This window comes from Panthera pardus, unplaced genomic scaffold (genome assembly GCF_024362965.1).
Source record: "Panthera pardus isolate Hobbes unplaced genomic scaffold, ASM2436296v1 HiC_scaffold_24, whole genome shotgun sequence".
NCBI lineage: Eukaryota > Metazoa > Chordata > Mammalia > Carnivora > Felidae > Panthera > Panthera pardus.
Genome location: NW_026526810.1, coordinates 10,351,520 through 10,371,066, shown reverse-complemented (window position 1 = coordinate 10,371,066; position 19,547 = coordinate 10,351,520). Strand labels below are relative to the sequence as shown.

At 37.9% G+C, this 19,547-nt stretch overlaps 1 protein-coding gene across 6 annotated transcripts in view; it reads left to right on the top strand.

Annotated features, from left to right (window-relative positions):
* Positions 1-19,547, top strand: part of TTC23 (tetratricopeptide repeat domain 23) — a 105,567-nt gene that overhangs the window by 12,118 nt on the left and 73,902 nt on the right. For all 6 annotated transcript variants that reach the window (XM_019460133.2, XM_053888757.1, XM_019460136.2 and 3 more), the window contains 2 exons: positions 11,334-11,533; positions 17,719-17,842. In XM_019460133.2, coding sequence (XP_019315678.2) covers positions 11,354-11,533; positions 17,719-17,842 — 304 coding nt within the window. In that variant the 5' untranslated portion in view covers positions 11,334-11,353. The remainder of the gene's footprint in view (positions 1-11,333; positions 11,534-17,718; positions 17,843-19,547) is intronic.

Genomic DNA, 19,547 nt, shown 5'->3' with positions numbered 1-19,547 from the left:
CATTCTCACATAGCTTTCTCACAGACTGGCCTTCAGCTAGTTTCTGACCTCATATTTTCATTCTATATTGCTTCATGAAGGAAAGAAAAGTTCCTACTTTTTTTTTTTTTTTTCTCTTGGTGAGAATGTAAAGCTCTAGTTTGGATTATCAAGAAGTGGCCACACTTTACCCTGGTAGCTATGTCCAGTCTTAACTCCTTCAACACTTATCTCTAGCCATCTCAAATCCTATTTGGATGTAGGCATGGAATAAGTTACCAACTTTTTTAAAAAGGAAAAAATATCATCTTTAAAAAGATGTCACTCAAGAACTAGTGATATATTTCTAACTTCTTTTTTATTTACTTTTTATTTTTTTAATTTTTTTAAAGTAAGCTCCCAACACGGAGCTTGAACTCAAGACCCTGAGATCAAAAGTCACAACGCTCTACTGACTGAGTCACCTAGGTGGTCCAATATATTTCTATTCTAAGTTGGGCATTCTTTGTTTAAATTTTTATTTGAATTTAGTTAACATACAGTGCAGTATTGGTTTCAGGAGGAGAATTCAGTGATTCATCACTTACATACAACACCCAGTGCTCATCATAACCAATGCCCCCCTTAGTACCCATCACCCATCTAACCCATCTCCCACCCACCATCATATGTTTATGTTTTGTTTCTTAAATTCCACATATGAATGAAATCATATGTTATTTGTCTTTCTCTAATTGACTTATTTCTCTTAGCATAATACATTCTAGCTCCATCCACATTGCTGGAGATGGCAAGATTTCATTCTTGTTGATGGCTGAGTAATATTCCATTGTATGTATATACCACATCTTCTTTATCCATCAGTCAATGGAATTTGGGCTCTCTCCATAGTTTGATTATTGTTGATAATGCTGATATAAACATTGTGGTGTACATACCCCTTTAAATCTATATTCTGTATCCTTTGGGTAAATACCTAATAATACAATTGCTGGATCATAGGATAGTTCTATTTTTAGTTTTTTGAGGAACCTCCATCCTGTTCTTGAGAGTGGCTGTACCAGTTTTCATTCCCACCAACAGTGCAAGAGGGTTCCCCTTTCTCCGCATCCTTGCCATAAGTTGGACATTCTTATATAAATTTTCTCCCACGGTCTCAAATTCAATCTGTCTGAGACCAAACTGATTGTCTTATCAAAATGACCATTCCCCTTTATCTCATTACTTCTGTCCATGGCATCACTACTTTTAGGTGTCAATAAATTTTCTTTGTAAAGGACCAGATAGTAAATACTTTATTTAGGCTTTGAGAGCAATAAGGTTTCTGTCACAACTACTCATCTCTGCTTTTGTACTACAAAGACCATATGTAAATGAATTAACAATGCTGTGTTCCAATAAAGCTTTACTTACAAAAGCAGTGGATAGTATGTGAACCATGCCATAGTATGCCATTGCCTATCTCGAGTTCCTGGATGAAAATGTCAGAGTCAGTCTTGACTGTCCCCCTTCTTTAATTTTTACATCCAAGCACTTCTCAAGTTGCAATAATTATTTCTTTCAGTAATTCTTCTTATCCTTCCCTTCACTTCCCTTCTCACTGCTACTGTGCACCTGAATTCATTCTGTACTGTACTCTGACTCGTTCAACCAGCGATAAAGGGCCACACCCACTTATTGAAGAGGTACCAGAATTTCTAGAGGGAAGTTTTAAGAAGCATAGAGAATATTCTAACTTTATTTTTAGGGAAAGTGCCTATTTTATCAGAATATAAATTATAGTAAGTAAAACCTGATGAAATCTTAGATGGTGGGTCATGGCTAAAAATGGTGGTAAAACATTGCTCAAATCTAGAATTTCCCAGGGTATGCAGTGTTTGCAATTGGTGATGCCTAATGTGATGTTTGGTGGAACACAGACCAACTTTTAAAATAGTAATACTTATGTTTTTATTTTAATGTATAGTTTATGGGAAAATATGACATCAAACCCATAATGTCACTGATTATTTATTGGAGTGAAGCTGAAGTATTTAGGTTTTAAAAAGTTGTAGTCCTAAAGAAAAAGTTAATATTGTAGGCAGAATGCAGACATGCTAACAGTCGTCAAGATAGTAGCAGACTGGGGCACCTGGGTGGTTCAGTTAGTTGAGCATCCAACTCTCAATTTCATCTCATGGTTCATGAGATTGAGCCCTGTGTCAGGCTCCAAGATGACAGCACTGAGCCTGCTTGGGATTCTCTCTCTCTCTCTCTCTCTCTCTGCCCCTCCCCTGTGCTCTCTCTCTTTCTCTCTAAACAAACAAACAAACATTTTTAAAAAGATGGTAGAAGATTAAAGTTTGAAAATCAGTGGCCACTCTGCCTGCTGTGGTTTCCATTATATTTGCCCACTAATTAACAGATCAGCCTTAGCACTTTGATTTTTCTTTCTTTATAAAACCTTCAGGGGCTCATCACTATTTGTCGAATAAGGTCAATCAAACTCTTGGCGTGCAATCGATGTCTTCTAAACCTGGGTCCAGCCTTTCAGTTTTCCTTTGCCTCCTGGCTTCCCAAACAGTGCTCAAAAAGTACCAGTTGCATAAGATTTAATGAGTGTTCCAGAAAAGAGGATTTCATGGTCCAAAAAGTTAGGGGAAGTGTTGTGTACTATATCCCTCTGTGGTATATTCTCAAGGAATTATACTACATTAAAGCCTTTGAGAAGACTTGAGGTAATGAAACTTGTTCATGTTTATTGGAGAACCCTTCTTTTGTGCAATCAATATTTGTGTTTACCAATTTACTTGATCATCTTTGTCAATAACCCTGTCTTCTAGATTGTGCATTAATGTCCTGTGCTTCTAGTGTACAAGGGAGATTGGTTTGGAAAATGCTGTCCTATATCGATATCCCCCACCCCCAATGCATACCCGTTAGCTATACTGGTTAGCTGTATACCCATTTTACTTTGCACTTCTGAGCCTTTGCTAATTATTCACTCTACTTGGGGTTGTTCTCTTCTTGTTCTTGAAATCTTCTCAACCAAGCAAGCTGATTTACCACAACAGTAATGGTTCCCATTCTGAAGTCTTACCACTTCCCCCTCTTCCAGCATTTGTACCACCCAGAATCATGGTAGTTGTGTACCTGATCTTTTTTCCTTCTAGATTTTATGTTTCTCAGAGTTCTTCTTTACCATGTAATGCATTGCTTATAGTAGGAATTCAATAAATATTTGATGAATGATTACAATAGGGTGAAACCTGAAATAACTTATCTGTAGTAAATAATAGAATTGGAATGTGAAGGATCTACATGGGGAGAGTGGTGTATGGGGAAGGATCTCTGGAAGGCTGGTATCTAGATATCTATATATCTGATATGTAGATATATATTAAACAGCTTTATTAATTGACATATAAAAGTACATAATCTCATATGTGGAATTTAAGAAACATAACAGATGAACATAGGGGAAGGGAAGGAAAAATAAGATAAAAACAGAGAGGGAGGCAAACCATAAGAGACTCTTAAATACAGAGAACACCTGAGGGTTGTGGAGGGTGGGAGATGGGCTAAATGGGTAATGGGCATTAAGGAGGGCACTTGTTGGGATGAGCACTGGATGTTGTATGAATCACTGGGTTCCACTCCTGAAACCAATACTGCATTGTAATGTTAACTAACTTGAATTTAAATAAATAAATTTAAAATAAAATAAGTGTAAAATCTGATAAATTCTGGGTTATGTATATACCCATGAAACTACCACCACAATCAAAGCAATAACATAATTATCACCCCCAAAAGTTTCTTCGTGTCTCTTTGTAATCTGTACATCCCCCTCTTCCCTGCATCTCCAATTCAAGACAACTGCTGATCTGCTTTTGATCATTCTACATTGGTTTGCATTTCCTAGAATTTTATATAAAGGGAGGCATATTGTTTGTACTCTCTTCTTCCTGGCTTCTTTCACTCAACATAACTGAACCAATTCATGTGGTAGCATATCTGTTCCTTTTTATTGCTGAGTATTATTTCATTATATAGCTATACCACAGTTTGTTTATCCATTTACCAATTGAAGGGCATTTGAGTTGTTTCTTGGTTTTGGTTATTAAAAATAAAACTCTTGGGGAACCTGGGTGGCTTAGTCAGGTAAGCCTCCGACTCTTGATTTCAGCTCAGGTTATGATCCCAGGGTTTGTGAGTTTGAGCCCCACCTCCAGCTCTGTGCTGACAGCACAGTCTGTTTGGAATTCTGTATCCCTCTCTCTCTGCTCTTTCCCCACTCACACTTTCTATCTCTCTCTCAAAAATAAATAAATAGGGGTGCCTGGGTGGCTCAGTCAGTTAAGCGTCCAACTTCGGCTCAGGTCATGATCTCATAGTTTGTGGGTTCAAGCCCCATATCAGGCTCTGTGTTGACAACTCTGTGCCTGGAGCCTGCTTCAGATTCTATATCTCCCTCTCTCTCTGCTCCTCCCCTGCTTGCATGCATGCACACACGTGCTTTCTCTCCCTCTCAAAAATAAACATTAAAAAATTTGTTTTAAATAAATAAACATTTAAAAAATAAAAAATAAAACTTCTATGAACATTTGTGCATAAGTCCTTATGTGAATGTATGGTTTCTTTTCTCTTATGTTAATATTTAGGACTTAAATGAATCATGTGCTAGGTGTATATTTAGCTTATTAAGAAACTGCCAGATTGCTTTCCAAAGTGATTGCAGCATTTTACATTCCTACCAACAGTGTGTGAGAGTTCCTGTTTCACCTCCTCAACAATGCTTAGTAATCTTTTTAATTTTAGTCGTTCTGATTGTTGCAAATGACATCTCATTGTGAATTTAACTGTATCTCCCTAATGACTAATGATGTTGAGCATCTTTTCATGTGCCTATTTGTCATTGATAGAGCTTCTTTGATGATGTGTCTATTAAAATATTTTGCCCACTTTCATAATAAGCTATTTGTTTTCTTATAGTTAAGTTTTGAGAGTCCTTTACACATTCCAGGTACAAGTCTTTTATTAGATACATATTTTGTAAATACTTTCTCCCAGCCTGTGGCTTGTCTTTTCATTCTCTTCACAGTTTCATTTGAAGAACAGAAAATTTTTAATTTTGATCAAGTCTTTTTTACGATTCTTTCGTGTCATATTTAGGAAATTTGCCTAATCCAAGGTCACAAAGGTTCTTATATAGAGATCTGTGTTCCATTTTGAGTTCATTCTTGTATATGGTGTAAGGCATGCATCAAAGATTTTTGTTTCATTTTTGTTTTCACATGTGAATATCCAGTTATTCTAGCACCATCTGTTGAGCAGATGAATTGCCTGTGCAATTTTGTCAATGGTAAATTGTTTATATAAGTGGGGTTCATTTCTGGACTCTCCATTCTGTTCCATTGACCTATTTGTCTATCTTGACAACAATACCAAACTGCCTTGCTAAATACCTAGCTTTACAACAGATCTTGATGAAAAGTCACATTTGGCCTCTAACTTTGTTCTTCTTTTACAAAGTCATTTTGGGTACTCCAGGTCCTTTACATTTTCATATGAATTTTAGAAACAGATTGTCAATTTCTACAAAAACAAAAAAACAACAAACAACAACAAACAACAAAAACCATGATTGGGAAGGCTTTAAATATATACACCAATGTGGGAGAAACGACATTTTAACAGTATTGAGTCTTACAACCCATGCACCTGGTACATGTTTATGTCTCCTTTCTCTCAGCTCCTTTGTAGTTTTAATTATGTAAGTCACATTCATTTTTTGGCAGATATATTCCTATTTCATATTTTTGATGCTGTTGTACATAGTATTATTTTAACTTCAATTTGATTATCCATTGTTAATATATAGAAATGTAATTTTGGTATAGTGTTCTTGTGTCCTACAACCTTGTTAAATTTATTTATTCTAGGAGATTTTTCCTGCATGTTCCATCAGATCTACATAGATGATAATAGAGATATACCATCTGTGGGTAAAGGCAGTTTTACTTCTTCCTTTCTGATTTGGTTGGCATTTATTTCTTTTTCTTAATTGATTGCACTGACTGAAACCTCCAGTACAATGTTAAATAGAAATGTTGAGAGTGAATCCCCTTGTTTTGTGTCTGATCTTAGGGAGAGAGCATTCAGTCTTTCACCAATAACTCCAAGTTAACTGTAGGTTTCTCATAGATGCCCTATATCAGATTGAGAAATTACAATTCTATTCCTACTCTGCTAAGATTTTTTTTTTATTAGAAAATTATATATTAGATTTTTGTCAAGTTCTTTTTGGGTGTTGATCAAGATGGTCATGCAGTTTTTCTTCTTTTAGGTTATTAGTATTATGAATTACATTGGCTGCTTTGTGAGTGTTAAACCAATTTTGTATTCCTGAGATATACTGTACTTGGTCATGATGTATTTTCTCTTTTACATATTACTAGGTTTAATTTGCTAAAATTTGAATTTTTGCATCTATGTTCCTGAGGGATGGATATTGATCTGCAGTTTTCTTGTCTTGTATTTGTCTTGTTTTGGCATCAGGGTCTCCTAGAATGAGTTAGGAAATATTCTCTTTTTTCAATTTTCTTGAAGAAGTTGCATGAAATTGCTATTATATCTTCCTTAAATATTTGATATAATTCACTAATGAAGTCATTTGGGTCTGGAGTTGTTTGGGTTTTTTTTTTTTTTGGTTTTTGTCTTTGGAATGTTTTTAAAAAACAAATTCAGTTTCATTAATAGATATAGGGCTATTCAAACTATATCTTCCTGCGTGAGCTTTAGTATTTTGTGTGTTTAGAGGAATTTGTCCGTTCATCTAAGTTGTCAAATGTATTGGCATAAGATGTTCATAATATTCCCATAGTAAATTTATATTTGTTGGGACCTCTGGGTGGCTCAGTCGGTTAAGCATCTAACTTCAGCTCGAGTCATGATCTCACAGTCTATGAGTTTGAGCCCCAGACCAGGCTCTCTGCTAACAACTCAGAGCCTGGAACCTGCTTCGGATTCTGTGTCTCCCTCTGTCTCTGCCCCTCCCTCACTCATGCTCTGTCTCTCTCTCTCTCAAAAATAAACAAATATTTTTTTAAAGTTTTTTTTTTGAATGTTTATTTTTGAGACAGAGAGAGAGAGAGAGAGAGAGGGAGCGCGAGGGGGAGGGGGGACAGAGAAAGGGAGACATAGAATCTGAAGCAGGGTCCAGGCTTATTAGCACAGAGCCCCATGTGGGGCTCGAACTCACAAACTGCGAGATCATGACCTGAGCTGAAGTCGGACGCTTAACTGACTGAGCCACCCAGGCACCCCTAATAAACAACTATTTTTTAAAAAACTAATACTTGTAGAATCTGTAGTGATGTCATCTCTCTCATTCCTGATATTGGTGATTTGTGTCTTCTTTCCTTTTTTCATAATTAGTCAGGATAGAGATTTATCAATGTGATTGGTCTCAAAGAACCAAATTTTGTTTTCATAGATTTTTTTCCTATTGTTTTTCTATGTTTATTTCATTGATGTGAGGTTAGCTTTATTATTTATTTTATTAATTCTTTTCTTCTGTTTACCTTGAGTTTAATTTGCTCTTTTTTTCAAGTCACTGAAGGTGAAAGCTAAGATTATGACCTTGAGAACATTCTACTTTTCTTATATAGGCATTTAATATTATAAATTCTCCATAAGGACTGCTTTAGTGGCATTCTCAAATTCTTATATGTTGTGTTTATATTCTTTGAGTTAAAGGTACTTTCAGATTTCTTCTTTGATTCCTTCTTTGAACCATGGTTGGGGTTTTTTTAGAAGTGTGTTATTTAGTTTCCAAATATTTGAACATTTTCCAGATATCTTTGTATTATTGATTTAAGATTTAATCCTGTTGTAGTCATAGAATATATTTTCTATGTCTTGAATCCTTATAAATTTATTGAAACTTGTTTTACGACCCAGAATAGAATCTTAGTGTCCATGTGCACTTGAAAAGAATGAGTATTCTGCTCTTCTTAAGTATAGTGTTCTAGTAAATCTCAAACCAAGTTAGTTGATGATGTAGTTCAAGTCTTATGTATCTTTAACTGATTTTCTGCCTCGTGGTATATCAACTATTAAGAGCAAGGTACTGAAATCTCAGACTATAATTGAGAATTTGTCTATTTCTCCTTGCATTTCCATCAGTTTGAGGTCCCATATTTTGAAACTGTTATTAAGTGTATAAACTCTTGGAATAATTATATCCTCTTGACTAATTGGCCTTCTATAATTATGAAATGACCTTCTTTATGATAATATTCTTTGCTGTACAATTTACTTTGATACTAATGTAGACAATCCAAGTTTGTTTTTGTCTAATTTTAGTATATTATGTTCCATAATTTTATCTTTTTTTTAATGTTTATTTATTTTTGAGAGAGAGAAGGACAAAGCATGATGGGGGAGGGGCAGAGAGAGAGGGAGACACAGAACCCAAAGCAGGCTCCAGTCTCTGAGCTGTCAGAGCCTGACACAGGGTTCAGACCCACGAACCGTGAGATCATGACCCAAGTCAAAGACGGACTCTTAGCCGGCTGAGCCACTCAGGCGCCCCCATAATTTTATCTTCAGTCTAATTGTCTTTCTCTAGTTGAGGTGAATTTCTTGTCGGCAACATACAGTTGGGTTAGATTTAAGTCTGTCATCTTGCTATTTTCTGTTTGTCCCATTTTTTCTTTGTTCCCTTTTCCCTCCTTTTTATCATTTCTACTGGATTGTTTTTATGTGTCTTTTTATCTCCTTTGTTGGCTTATTACCTATAATTCTCTATTTTGTTATTTTAATGGTGTCTTAGGGTTTATACTATAAACCCTTTATACTATAAACCCTTTGACTTACTCTACCTTCAGTTAATATTATACCACTCCACATATAGTATAAGAACTTCACAATGTCATTCCTTCCTTCCTAGCCTTTATGCTTCTGTTGTCATACATTTCACTTATACATATGTTATAAGCCCCACAGAACATTATTATTTTTTTGTTTAAAAAGTTGGTTTAAATATTTTCTTTATTTAAAAGAGATTTAAATAATATGAAAATAGTCTTATCATATTTGCCCCTGTAAACATCATTCCCATTGTCCTTTATTCCTTTGTGTAGATCTAGATTTCCATTTGCTATCATTTTCCTTCCCTCTGAAAGACTTCCTTTAATAATTCGTGGAGAACATTGGAGTGCAAATCTGCTGATGATTAATTCTTTCAGTTTTTGGTTTTGAAAGATATTTTCACTGGTGCAGAATTCTACCTTGACAACTTTTTTCTTTACATACTTTAAGTATGTTGTTTCACTTTCTTCTCATGTGTCTTTTTTTCCTCCAAGAAATCTGTCATTCATATCTTTATTTTTTCATACTAATATGGTTTTTTCCTACATCTAAGATTTTTCACTTTACCTTGGTTTTGGTGTGTGTTGGTGTAGTTTTCTCTGTTTCTTGTGTTTAGTGTTCGTTGAATTCTTAGATCTCTAGCTTTTTAGTTTTTCAAAAATTTGGGAAATTTAGGGCTGTTATTTCTTCAAATATTCTTTCTGTCCCTGCTACAATCTGCTTTCCTATAAGGAGTCAATTTTTTTAGATGGTTTCTATTCCTATGTGTACAAGTTCAGTCATCTTTTCATCTGTAATATCTAATCTGTCATTAATCCCATGTAGTGTATTTTTCATTTCACATATAATTTTCACATCTAGAAGTTCAATTTGTTTTTTTTATATATATCTTCCCTGTCTCTACTTAACTGTTTAAACATGTAAAATACAATTATAAAAACTGTTCTTCTCTACTAACTTAACATCTGTGTCAGTTCTGGGTTTTGATTGATTATTCTTCTCATTATGGCCCATGTTTTCCTGACCCTTCACATACCTAGTAATCTTTAATTGGGTGTCAGACTTTGTGAATTTTACCTTGTTGCATGCTACCTGTTTTTGTATTCCTATACATCCTTCAGTTTTGTCTTCTGGTACAATTAAGTTACTCAGAAACAGATTGATCCTTTTAGATCTTATTTTTATGCTTTATTAGGTGGGTCTAAGCAGTGCTCAGTCTAGGGGTTTTACTGAAGCAAAACTCTTCTGAGTGCTTTACCCAATGCATCATGAATTATGAGTTTTCCAGGTTGGTTGGTGGGAGCAGGCACTGCCAGCCCCGTGTGAATGCCAGACCCTGTTCCTTTCAATATTTCTAGAGGATTCTTTCTCCAGATTCAAGTATTTTTCTTATACACATGCTGATCATTATTCTCTCCCCATATTTGTAAGGATCCCTCTGTTAATCTCCAGGATCCTCTCTCTGTGCATCTCTATCCTCTCCGGTAATCTCTCCTTTGAACTCTAGCTCCCTTGTTCTCCCCAGATCCTCAGCTCTATTTCCTCAACTGAGAGTCCACCAGGGTACTTCTGGGTTTCCGCTCCCTGCATGTCCTGGAAACTTTCTCAAAGCAATAAGCTGGGGCAATCATGGGCCTCACCTTGTTTCTTTTTCCCATTGATCAGATCTGATATCCTGTCTCTTGGAAATGATTATTCCATAGCTTTTTTTTGGTCTGTGTGGGGTTTTTTTTGTTTGTTTTTTGTTTTTGTGTGTTTGTTGGTTGGCTGGTTATTTCAGGCAAGAGAATAAATCTGATCCCTATTACTCCATTTTGGCCAGAAGTGAAAGTTTAATAAATCATTTTTTTCCTCCTTCAAGGTCAGCTGGTGTTCAGGTGATCTAATCTGATTTCTGAGTTGTTTGGGCTTGGCTGATTTCCTTTGTCTATACTTATATATATAATATATATGTTGTGTTTATATTCATTCAGTTAAAGCTACTTTCAAATTTCTTTTTTGATTTCTTCTTTGAACCACAGTTGGGTTCAATATACATACATACATGTATGTATATATATACATGCACATATGTATATATATGTGCACGTATGCATATATACATGTGTGTATGTATATATACATGCACGTATGTATATATACATACGTGTATGTATATGTGTATGTATATATACATACGTGCACGTATATATACATATGTATGTATATATACATATACATATATGTATGTATCTATATCATTTATGTACATATATATAAATGAATGAGGAATGTTTGGTTTAGCTTAAAGTGTGGAAATCAGCCTGAAAGTTTTACAGAGAAGTTAGTAGTAGCTATTGAGATCGTTTTGGATGAAATGCTACTAATTTCAAAGAAGTCATGGGTAAAGTGTTGAAATTTTCTTAGACCTAGCATCAATTTGTAGGGAAAGTGTGTATTTATAAAAGTAACTATGGAAATTATCATTTAACACCTTTGTTTTCTTATTTAAAAATTAGAGGACAATGTATATAAAAATATGCAAGAATCAAAGGAAACCCACATATCCAATCATCTGGATGAAATTGTTGCTGCTGTCAGCATTACACCTAGAAAGAAGATCCAAAACAAGCTGCCTCAGACAGCACTATTCCAGCCTCCTCGAGAGAAACTCCACTTCTGTGAAGAGAAAGCGAAGTCTTATTCTAGCAGTCACGAAGTAAGGATCCTTCATTTTCTACACCTGTGCTCTGATAATGAATGAGCGTCTAGGCTATATTTCTACCCTCTGGTACAAGAGAGTATATAGAGGATGAGTGGGTGTAGCCCCTCGGGGCTCCAAGCACATCACTTGGTACAGTCAACATTGTATTTGCTGAATGAATGCACAAATGAACAAACAAGTCTATCCTGACCTCTGGCAAGTGTGTACTAGACCACTGGGTTGTAGGTTTGATCTACTGCCATCTTTTTCCATCAGTGAATAAACATTTATTGAGCTCCCCCTAGTGCCAGGTCTAGGCACGGGAATATAACAAAGCAGACAAAGCTTCTCCTCTTGATCTTGTTTTCTGAAAGTTTTACTCATTCATTTGCTTATTCCATATGCATTTTTCTGCCACCACTTAGGTGTTGGGCCCTGTTTGTCCATCCATTTATTTCACAGATATCTATTGTATACCTAATATATGCCAGGTGCTGTGCAGGTGCTGGGGGCACGGATGGGAAAGCTAGCCTTTGCCTTGGAGGGACTCATGGTTTGATTGGGATGATAGGCAGGGGGACAGACAATGGTAGTCAGTGTGATAAGTTCTGTGATGGACTCAAGTTTGGGTGAAATAGATGCAAAACGTAGAGGAAGGGGGAGGCAGTGGGCACAGAGGTGGTGAAAGGAGATCAGTTAAGGCATGCTTCTTGGGATGGGAGTGACTTGGCCTGCACTGATAACAGTGCTTAAGAGTTGGCCAGGTAAGAGAGAAGACGATAGTGTTCTGGGCAGGGGTAGCAGATATAGAATAGTATTCTGTATAGTATAGTATTATTAGCTATAGTCATAATGTTGTATGTTATATCCCCAGGACTTATTTATTTTATAACTAAAAGTTTGTACTTTTTGACTGCCTTCACCCTTTTTACACACCCCCCAACCCCGTAGCAACCACCTGTCTGTTCTCTATATCTATGAAGCTTTTCATTGTTGTTTTTTAAGATTCCACATATAAATAAGATCATACAGTGTTTTTCTCTGATTTATTTCCTTAGCATAATGCCTCGAGTCTATCCATGTTGTCACAAATGGCAGAATTCCCTTACTTTTTACAGTTGAATAATATTCCATTATATATATGTATCATATTTTCTTTATTTACTCACCCATCCATGGACACTTAAGTTGCTTCCATAGGATTCAGGCTTTAGTGACATAGCGCAGGAAATGAGGTTGGATTATGGAAGGAGCTGGGGCCCAGAGGGTGTTCAATGCCCAGAGAAGGAGTTTAGATTTCCTCCTAAAGGTATTAGAAACTCTCCTAGGATGATAAGTAGGAGTGTCACAAGCAGATTTGAGCGTCTGGAATGATCACTCACATAGCTGAGTGGAGGAAGGGTGAGAAGGGAGCAAAATTGGAGGAGGAAGTCCAGTTCAGAAGATATTTGTAATAATACCAGCAAGGAATTAGAAGAGCCTGAACTACATGTAGCAGGGACAGTAAAGATGCTAAGATCTTCTGGCAGGAATTTGGAAATGTGAATCAGGAAGACCTGGTGACTGAGGGGATGTAGGGGTTGTAGAGGCAAGAGTGAATCAGAGTGGATGTATACAATTCATGACAGGTCTCAGCCAACTTGGGTGACTAGAGGCTTGCCAGACCCTTTGCCATTAAATGAATACAGGCGGAAGAGCAGGATTATGGAGAGGAGGCATGAATTTGGTCTTGAATGTGTACTTATTCATTATGCAACAGATCAGTATGCACTATGTGCCAGGCTGTGTGCTAGGTAGGCACTGGGCTGGCAGCCTTTCTCAACCAGAGTCCTGCAAGAGAATTAAGCCTTAATGCCCTAAGGCATTCAATGTGTGTAAAGAATTAGCTTCTCTTCTATGGGTCTAGGATGGCACTAAATTATTTTCTGTGTTCTGCAGTTCAGTTGAGGCACCCCTGGATACCGTGGTGAACAACGCAGGCAGGTTGCATGGCCTCATGGAGCTGAGGGGCAGTCTGCATTGCAAATACACTAGCAAGCCAGAGACTATGTCAAGTGCTATTGAGGAAAGAGTGGGCCTGTCTATGAACAGGTGACGTAAGAGCTGAGACCTTAGGAAGTGAAGGAGCCAGCTTGGAGGAGTTAAGGGAAAAGAGTTCTAAGGAGAGGAAACAGCACATGTAAAATCTATGAGGTGGGCACAAGCGAGACATGTTTGAAGCGAAAAAGGAAGCTACAGACTGACGTGAAATGCAGTTGCAGAGGCAGGCAGTTCACTTAGGACCTTGCAGGTCTCCAGCTAAGTGCCGTGCGAGCCCTTAAAAGTGTTTTCTGGAAAGTATTAACATGAAGTAATTTGCTTTTTAAAATAACCTTTTGTTGGCATTTTTTTACTTTAAAATACTTTCAGACTTACAGAAAAGTTACAAGACTCACCAGTTGCTAACATTTGCTTTATTTCTGTGTGTGTGTGTCATTATTTTTCTCAATTATCTCAGAGTAAATTACAGATATTATAGATTTACCCCTAACTATCTTAGAGGATACTCCTACATACCCACAGGATCATGATTAAAATCAAGAAACTGGAGGAGCACTGGGTGTTGAATAGAAACCAATTTGACAATAAATTTCATATTAAAAAAATAAAATAAAATTAAGAAACTAATATTGGTATAACATTATTACCTAATCTGCTAACCTTATCCATATTTCTTGAATTATCTCAATAGCGTCTTTGGCAGAAAAAAAATCAGACAGATCCATGCTCTGCTCTATTAATTCACATAGAATATAGTTGTGAAGTGTCTTTAGCCTTCTTTAATCTACTAGAACTATTCCTTGGCCTGCCTTTGTCTTTCATGATCTTGATATTTTTGAAAAACTTACTGTGTTAGTCTGCTCTGGCTGCCACAATACAACACCACAGACTGGGTGACTGAAGGAAGTTTAAGAGCAAGGTTCCAGCAGGGTCTGTGTCTGGTGAGAGCTCTCCCCTTGGGCTGTAGATGGCTGCCTTCTTGCTGTGTGCTCACATGGCCTCTTTGTGTTGGGGGGCAGTGGTAAAGAAGGGGGAGAGAAAGGTGACGCTTCTTATAAGGACAGTAATCCTGTTGGATCAGGGCCCCACCTTTATGACCTCATTTAACTTCAATTACTTCCTTAGAGGCCTGTCTCTAAATGCCACATTGGGGGTTAGAGCCTCAACATATGAATTTGGAGGGACACAAATATTCAGTCCTTCACAAGTACACTCCAATTATTTTGTACAGTATCTCTCAATTTGCTTTTTTCATGTGTGTCCTCATGATTAGATACAGGTTGTCCATTCTGGGCCAGAATTCCACAGACAAGACCTAGGGGTCTTTTTTAGTGATTCACAGCAGGACGCATATGGTGTCCTTTTGTCTCCTTACCATGATGCTAACTTTGATCACTTGGTCCAGGTGCTGTCTGGCAGGCTTCTTCTCTATGGAATTACTTACTATTCTTCCCTTTGTAATTAATAAGTATCTTGTGGGAAGATTCAGCAAAACTGTGTGTGTGTCCTTTTCCTCATTAAAATGTCACCCCCTAGTTTTAGCGTCCATTAATGATTCTCACTTGAATCAGTTATTACTACGATGTTTGCCAAATGGCAAATTCTCTGACCTCAGCATTCTTTCAATATTTATTTGACATTTCTATAAGGAAGAGTGTTCCTTCTTTATGCTCTATTATTCACTCATTTATATAAGTTATGGGCTCAGGAAATTGCTTTTGAAATGTATTACCATCTATTATAATCGTCAAAACATGAATTGTTTCATATTTGCCGGTATTTGCCCCTTCACACTGGCTCCCACCTCCTCGATACATCCCCATTGATCTTTACTCATTTCAGGCACAGCAAGATTTTTCAGATTCATCTTATACTTTCCCTGCTCCAGCTGTGGATTCTTAGCAAGGAATAGTGTTTAGACACCAAGATTTGGGTATTAAAAACTCATTTTTATTTTTTTATTTAAAAAAATTCTTTTTTGAACACTTATTTATTTTTGAGAGAAAGAGACAAAGTGTGAGCAGAAGAGGGACAGAGAGAAAGGGAGACACAGAATGAGAAGCAGTCTCCAGGCTCTGAGCTGTCAGCACAGAGCCTGACGCGGGGCTCGAACTCACAAGCAGTGAGACCATGACCTGAGCTGAAGTCGGACGCTTAACTGAGCCACTCAGGCACCCCAAAAAACTCATTATTAAATATATATATGGCCAGACCTACTGATCATCAGAGCTGCATATTTTAATGTTAAGGAGTTAAAGAAATTTCAGGTGGCCCAAGAATGGTTTTGTGAAAAGAACTCTGGACTTGGCCTCAGGGAGCTGAATTTTAAGTCTCGACTCTACCATTTGGTGATAAATCCTTTCATCTCTCCAGATTTACATTTCTTCTTTAAATTAAAGGGATCAAATTATATTATTTCCAAGGCACATCCCAGTTATGAAATTGTCTGCCTACTTATACTTCTCTTCTGTCTGCCTCCTCCCCGTGCCTGTTGGATGAAGCCACTGGAACTGGCAGAATAAAGATCAGAAAGCCAAAGGGATATTTGGAATGTGCATTCTAGCAAGTAAAAAGGTTGAGGGAGGGAAGGCTGCTCTTCTGTACCCCAGTTGCAGGTAGTGAGGACCCAGGCTACGATTGAGGGGCCTGACTTTCAGTCTACATAGCCCTCTTCTTAGAAATCTGTGGTTGGGATAGATTCATTGTCAGATCAGGTCCTCTCTCTTTTTGCTAGACTGTCCGTCTAGACTCCCAAGTGTTTTCATCATTTCTTTCTTTTTTCTTCACTGTATTCACTTGCTATGTCTCCAAGGAAGCCATTCCCTAAACTCCCAGCTTTAGCTGGACTCTATCTACAAAGAGACAATCCACTGCCAAGATGGCTCCCTCCTCTGATTGACTAATTGGGGTCAGCTATTGGTACCTTTCTACAAGGGCCTCTCTTTAGGCTTCCTCATAGCATGGTGGTTAGGTTATCAGTTTCCTAGGGCTGCCGTAGCAGAATACCTCAGATGAGGTGGCTTAAACATCAGAAGTTTATTTTCTCCAAGTTCTGGAGGCTACAAGTCCAAGATCAAAATGTTGGCAGGGTTGATGTCATTTGGAGGCTTAGCTTGAATACGGTGCCCTCTCCCCATGTCCTCACAATTTTTTTCTTTCTGCATGCCCATCCCTGGTATTTCTTCCTCTTCTTATAAGGACATCAGTCATGTTGGCTTAGGGCTCTACCCTAACGGCCTCATTTTAACTTACCTCTTTAAAGACCTTCTCTCCATATACTGTCACATTTTAAAGTACTTGGGCCTCCAAAATTTGAGTTTAAGGGGCAGTGGGGACACAACTCATCCCACAATTGTGTTCTGTTTCTAAGAAGAAACAGAAAACGGAAGCAGCCAGTTCCTTAAGACCTGGGCCCCCAAACTGGCACTGCATCATCCCATCCATATTCTATCAGCCAGTTATAAAGCCCAGATTCAAAGGCAAGGAGACAGAGATCCCCTATCTCTGGATGGAAAGAGTCAAAGGATTTTGGAGCTATATTTTAAAACTACCAGCCTTGCTTTGAGTGTATTGCTGCTCCAAGCTGACCTGAGCTGGACATACCAGCTCCCTGTTCTCTTGGTCCAGACACTGAACATAAATGGACTTCTCACTGCTTTAATGAAACCTGTTTGTCAGTTGCCAACCTCATTTGCTATGCTGATACCCTAGGCTGCTAAGAAAGGTATTTGAATGGAGAACCAGAGAGCCTTATTTGAAAACTGGTACCACTTGCCCCCTGGTGCTTGAATGTGTAGTAGCTGTTCATAGATGGGCAGCGAAAGCCTAGGGAATGGTTAGATGTCTGCTCTACTTTTTCTATTTCTTCTTTATTTCTTATCTTTCTCATAAGGTACTAGAAGTTTAAATGTTTTATCCATTTAAATATACTATAAAGTTTACTCATTTCTGTCAGGTATTGTCTATTTCACCCTAATAGATGAACTGCCCACGGCCCAAAACAGATCTTTGTCTATTTTCTTCTCTGATGTATCCCTGGCACCTAGTAGGTACTCAGGAAATATACACTGAATGGACAAAAAATGCTAGTTGACTTTGTGCTTTGTGACTCTGTGTTTTCAAGTCATCTAGCTCGTAAGCCCATTTTCTGTCCGTCACAGTATGAACAGGCTGTCCGCGAGCTTGTACGCTGCATGGCGCTGACGAGAATTTGCTATGGTGACTCACACTGGAAACTAGCAGAGGCACATGTTAATCTGGCCCAAGGCTACCTCCAGCTGAAAGGTGAGTTCATTTCCAATGGTGGCGGGAGGGGGAGAGGTAACAATCCATGGGTTTCTGCTCTTTCGTGCAAATGTGACTCACACATAACTAGAAGGATTCAGTTTTCTTGAATATTCTCCTCTCCACCTATTGAGTAGCCATCTCATTTCAGAAAGAGTGAATGAGATTTTTTAATATAATATATAAAAAAGAGAAGGAAGATTTTAGCCCTTTGGAGGGCTTTGGAGAGCCCTTTATTTATGATCTTAAAAGTAGGGTTCTTGGGAGAGAATTGTTAGCTTTGAAGGTATTGCAGAAGGGGCCCAAGGCATGGAGCGTGGGCCTACAATGGGATCCATTCACATTTGTTTTGATGGAGAATTTCTTGCCTGTAAGCAACACCCCTCCCCCCAAAAAAAAACATAAATAAGAGATGAAATCAAGCCAGCAGTAAACAAAAGTTCATGTATTGGCTCATATAACTTGAAAACGCAAGGGTAAAACTTGCTGTAGACAACCAGGTGTCTACACAGGTTAAACCAGGTGTTCAACCAATGTCATCAGATTTGTGTTTCTCTCTTAATCTACCCCTTGGCTCTGTTTTTCTCTGCATGGACTTTGTTCTTACCCAGGCTTTGCCCATCTGGCAGCAGCAAGGCTTGCAGAAGTTTTATTTAGACTTCCTTCATCAGCATTCCCAGGGAAAAAAAAAAGAATGTCTTTTCACCAAAATCTCAGGAGTTGGGGGTTCTATTGGGGCTGACTTGGATGGTAGGTCAAAGGCAAGGAATAGTCAGATGATAGATCTGCCTTTTGGCTCCACTAGATCCTGGAGGACAGGCTGACCTTGGCTAAATCACATGGATTGGGTATACAAGGGCTGGGCATTCTCAGAAGGAAACGAAGGAAGGAGGAATGGATGCAGGGAAGGCAAAAAACAACAGGATATCATGTCTTCTCCTCCTCCTTCACCCAGGACGAGGTGTACAAGAGTACATCTCTGTACTCCCTTTCTTCAAAGTGATGATAATGATGGTGGTACTAACTTCCCAGGATGGATCCAGTGAATAAATAAAATAACGAAGTGGAAAACACCACAGTGCTAAGCACAGAATTGCCACCCAATGAATTTGGTCAAATCTGATTATTAACTGGTCCCACTTGTTAGATCAAAGATTTTTAGAGCCAGAGGGGACCCTGGAGATCACCTAGTTCAAACCCCAGAACCCCCTCCTATATTTTTAGATCCAGAGGAAACAAATGAGTTGAAACAACTTATCCAACTTATAATGTTAGTAGGGTTTTGGATGCCAGCACCAGTGGCCTGGCATCTGGGATTTCAAATAATGTTTTTCTTCCATAGGCTGCTCCCTTTTTGCATGATAGTCTTTCTTTCTCAAGTTAAAGTGAGAGCGGGTACCTGGGTGACTCAATTAAGTGTCTGACTCTTGATTTTGGCTCAGGTCGTGATCTCAAGGTCATGAGAGCCAGCCCCTCATAGGACTCTGTGCTGAGCATGGAGAGTACTTAGGATTCTCTCTCTCCCTCTGTCTCTGCCTTTCTCCTGCTCATGTACTCTCTCTCAAAATAAATAAATAAAATTTTTAAGAAATACAATGCACCACTAACTTTTGTAATATTGCATGTGTAATTGGCACTAAAAAATCACTGTTAGGTGGATTAAATATGTACTTTAAAAAAATTAGACAATCTATAAGAGTTCCCA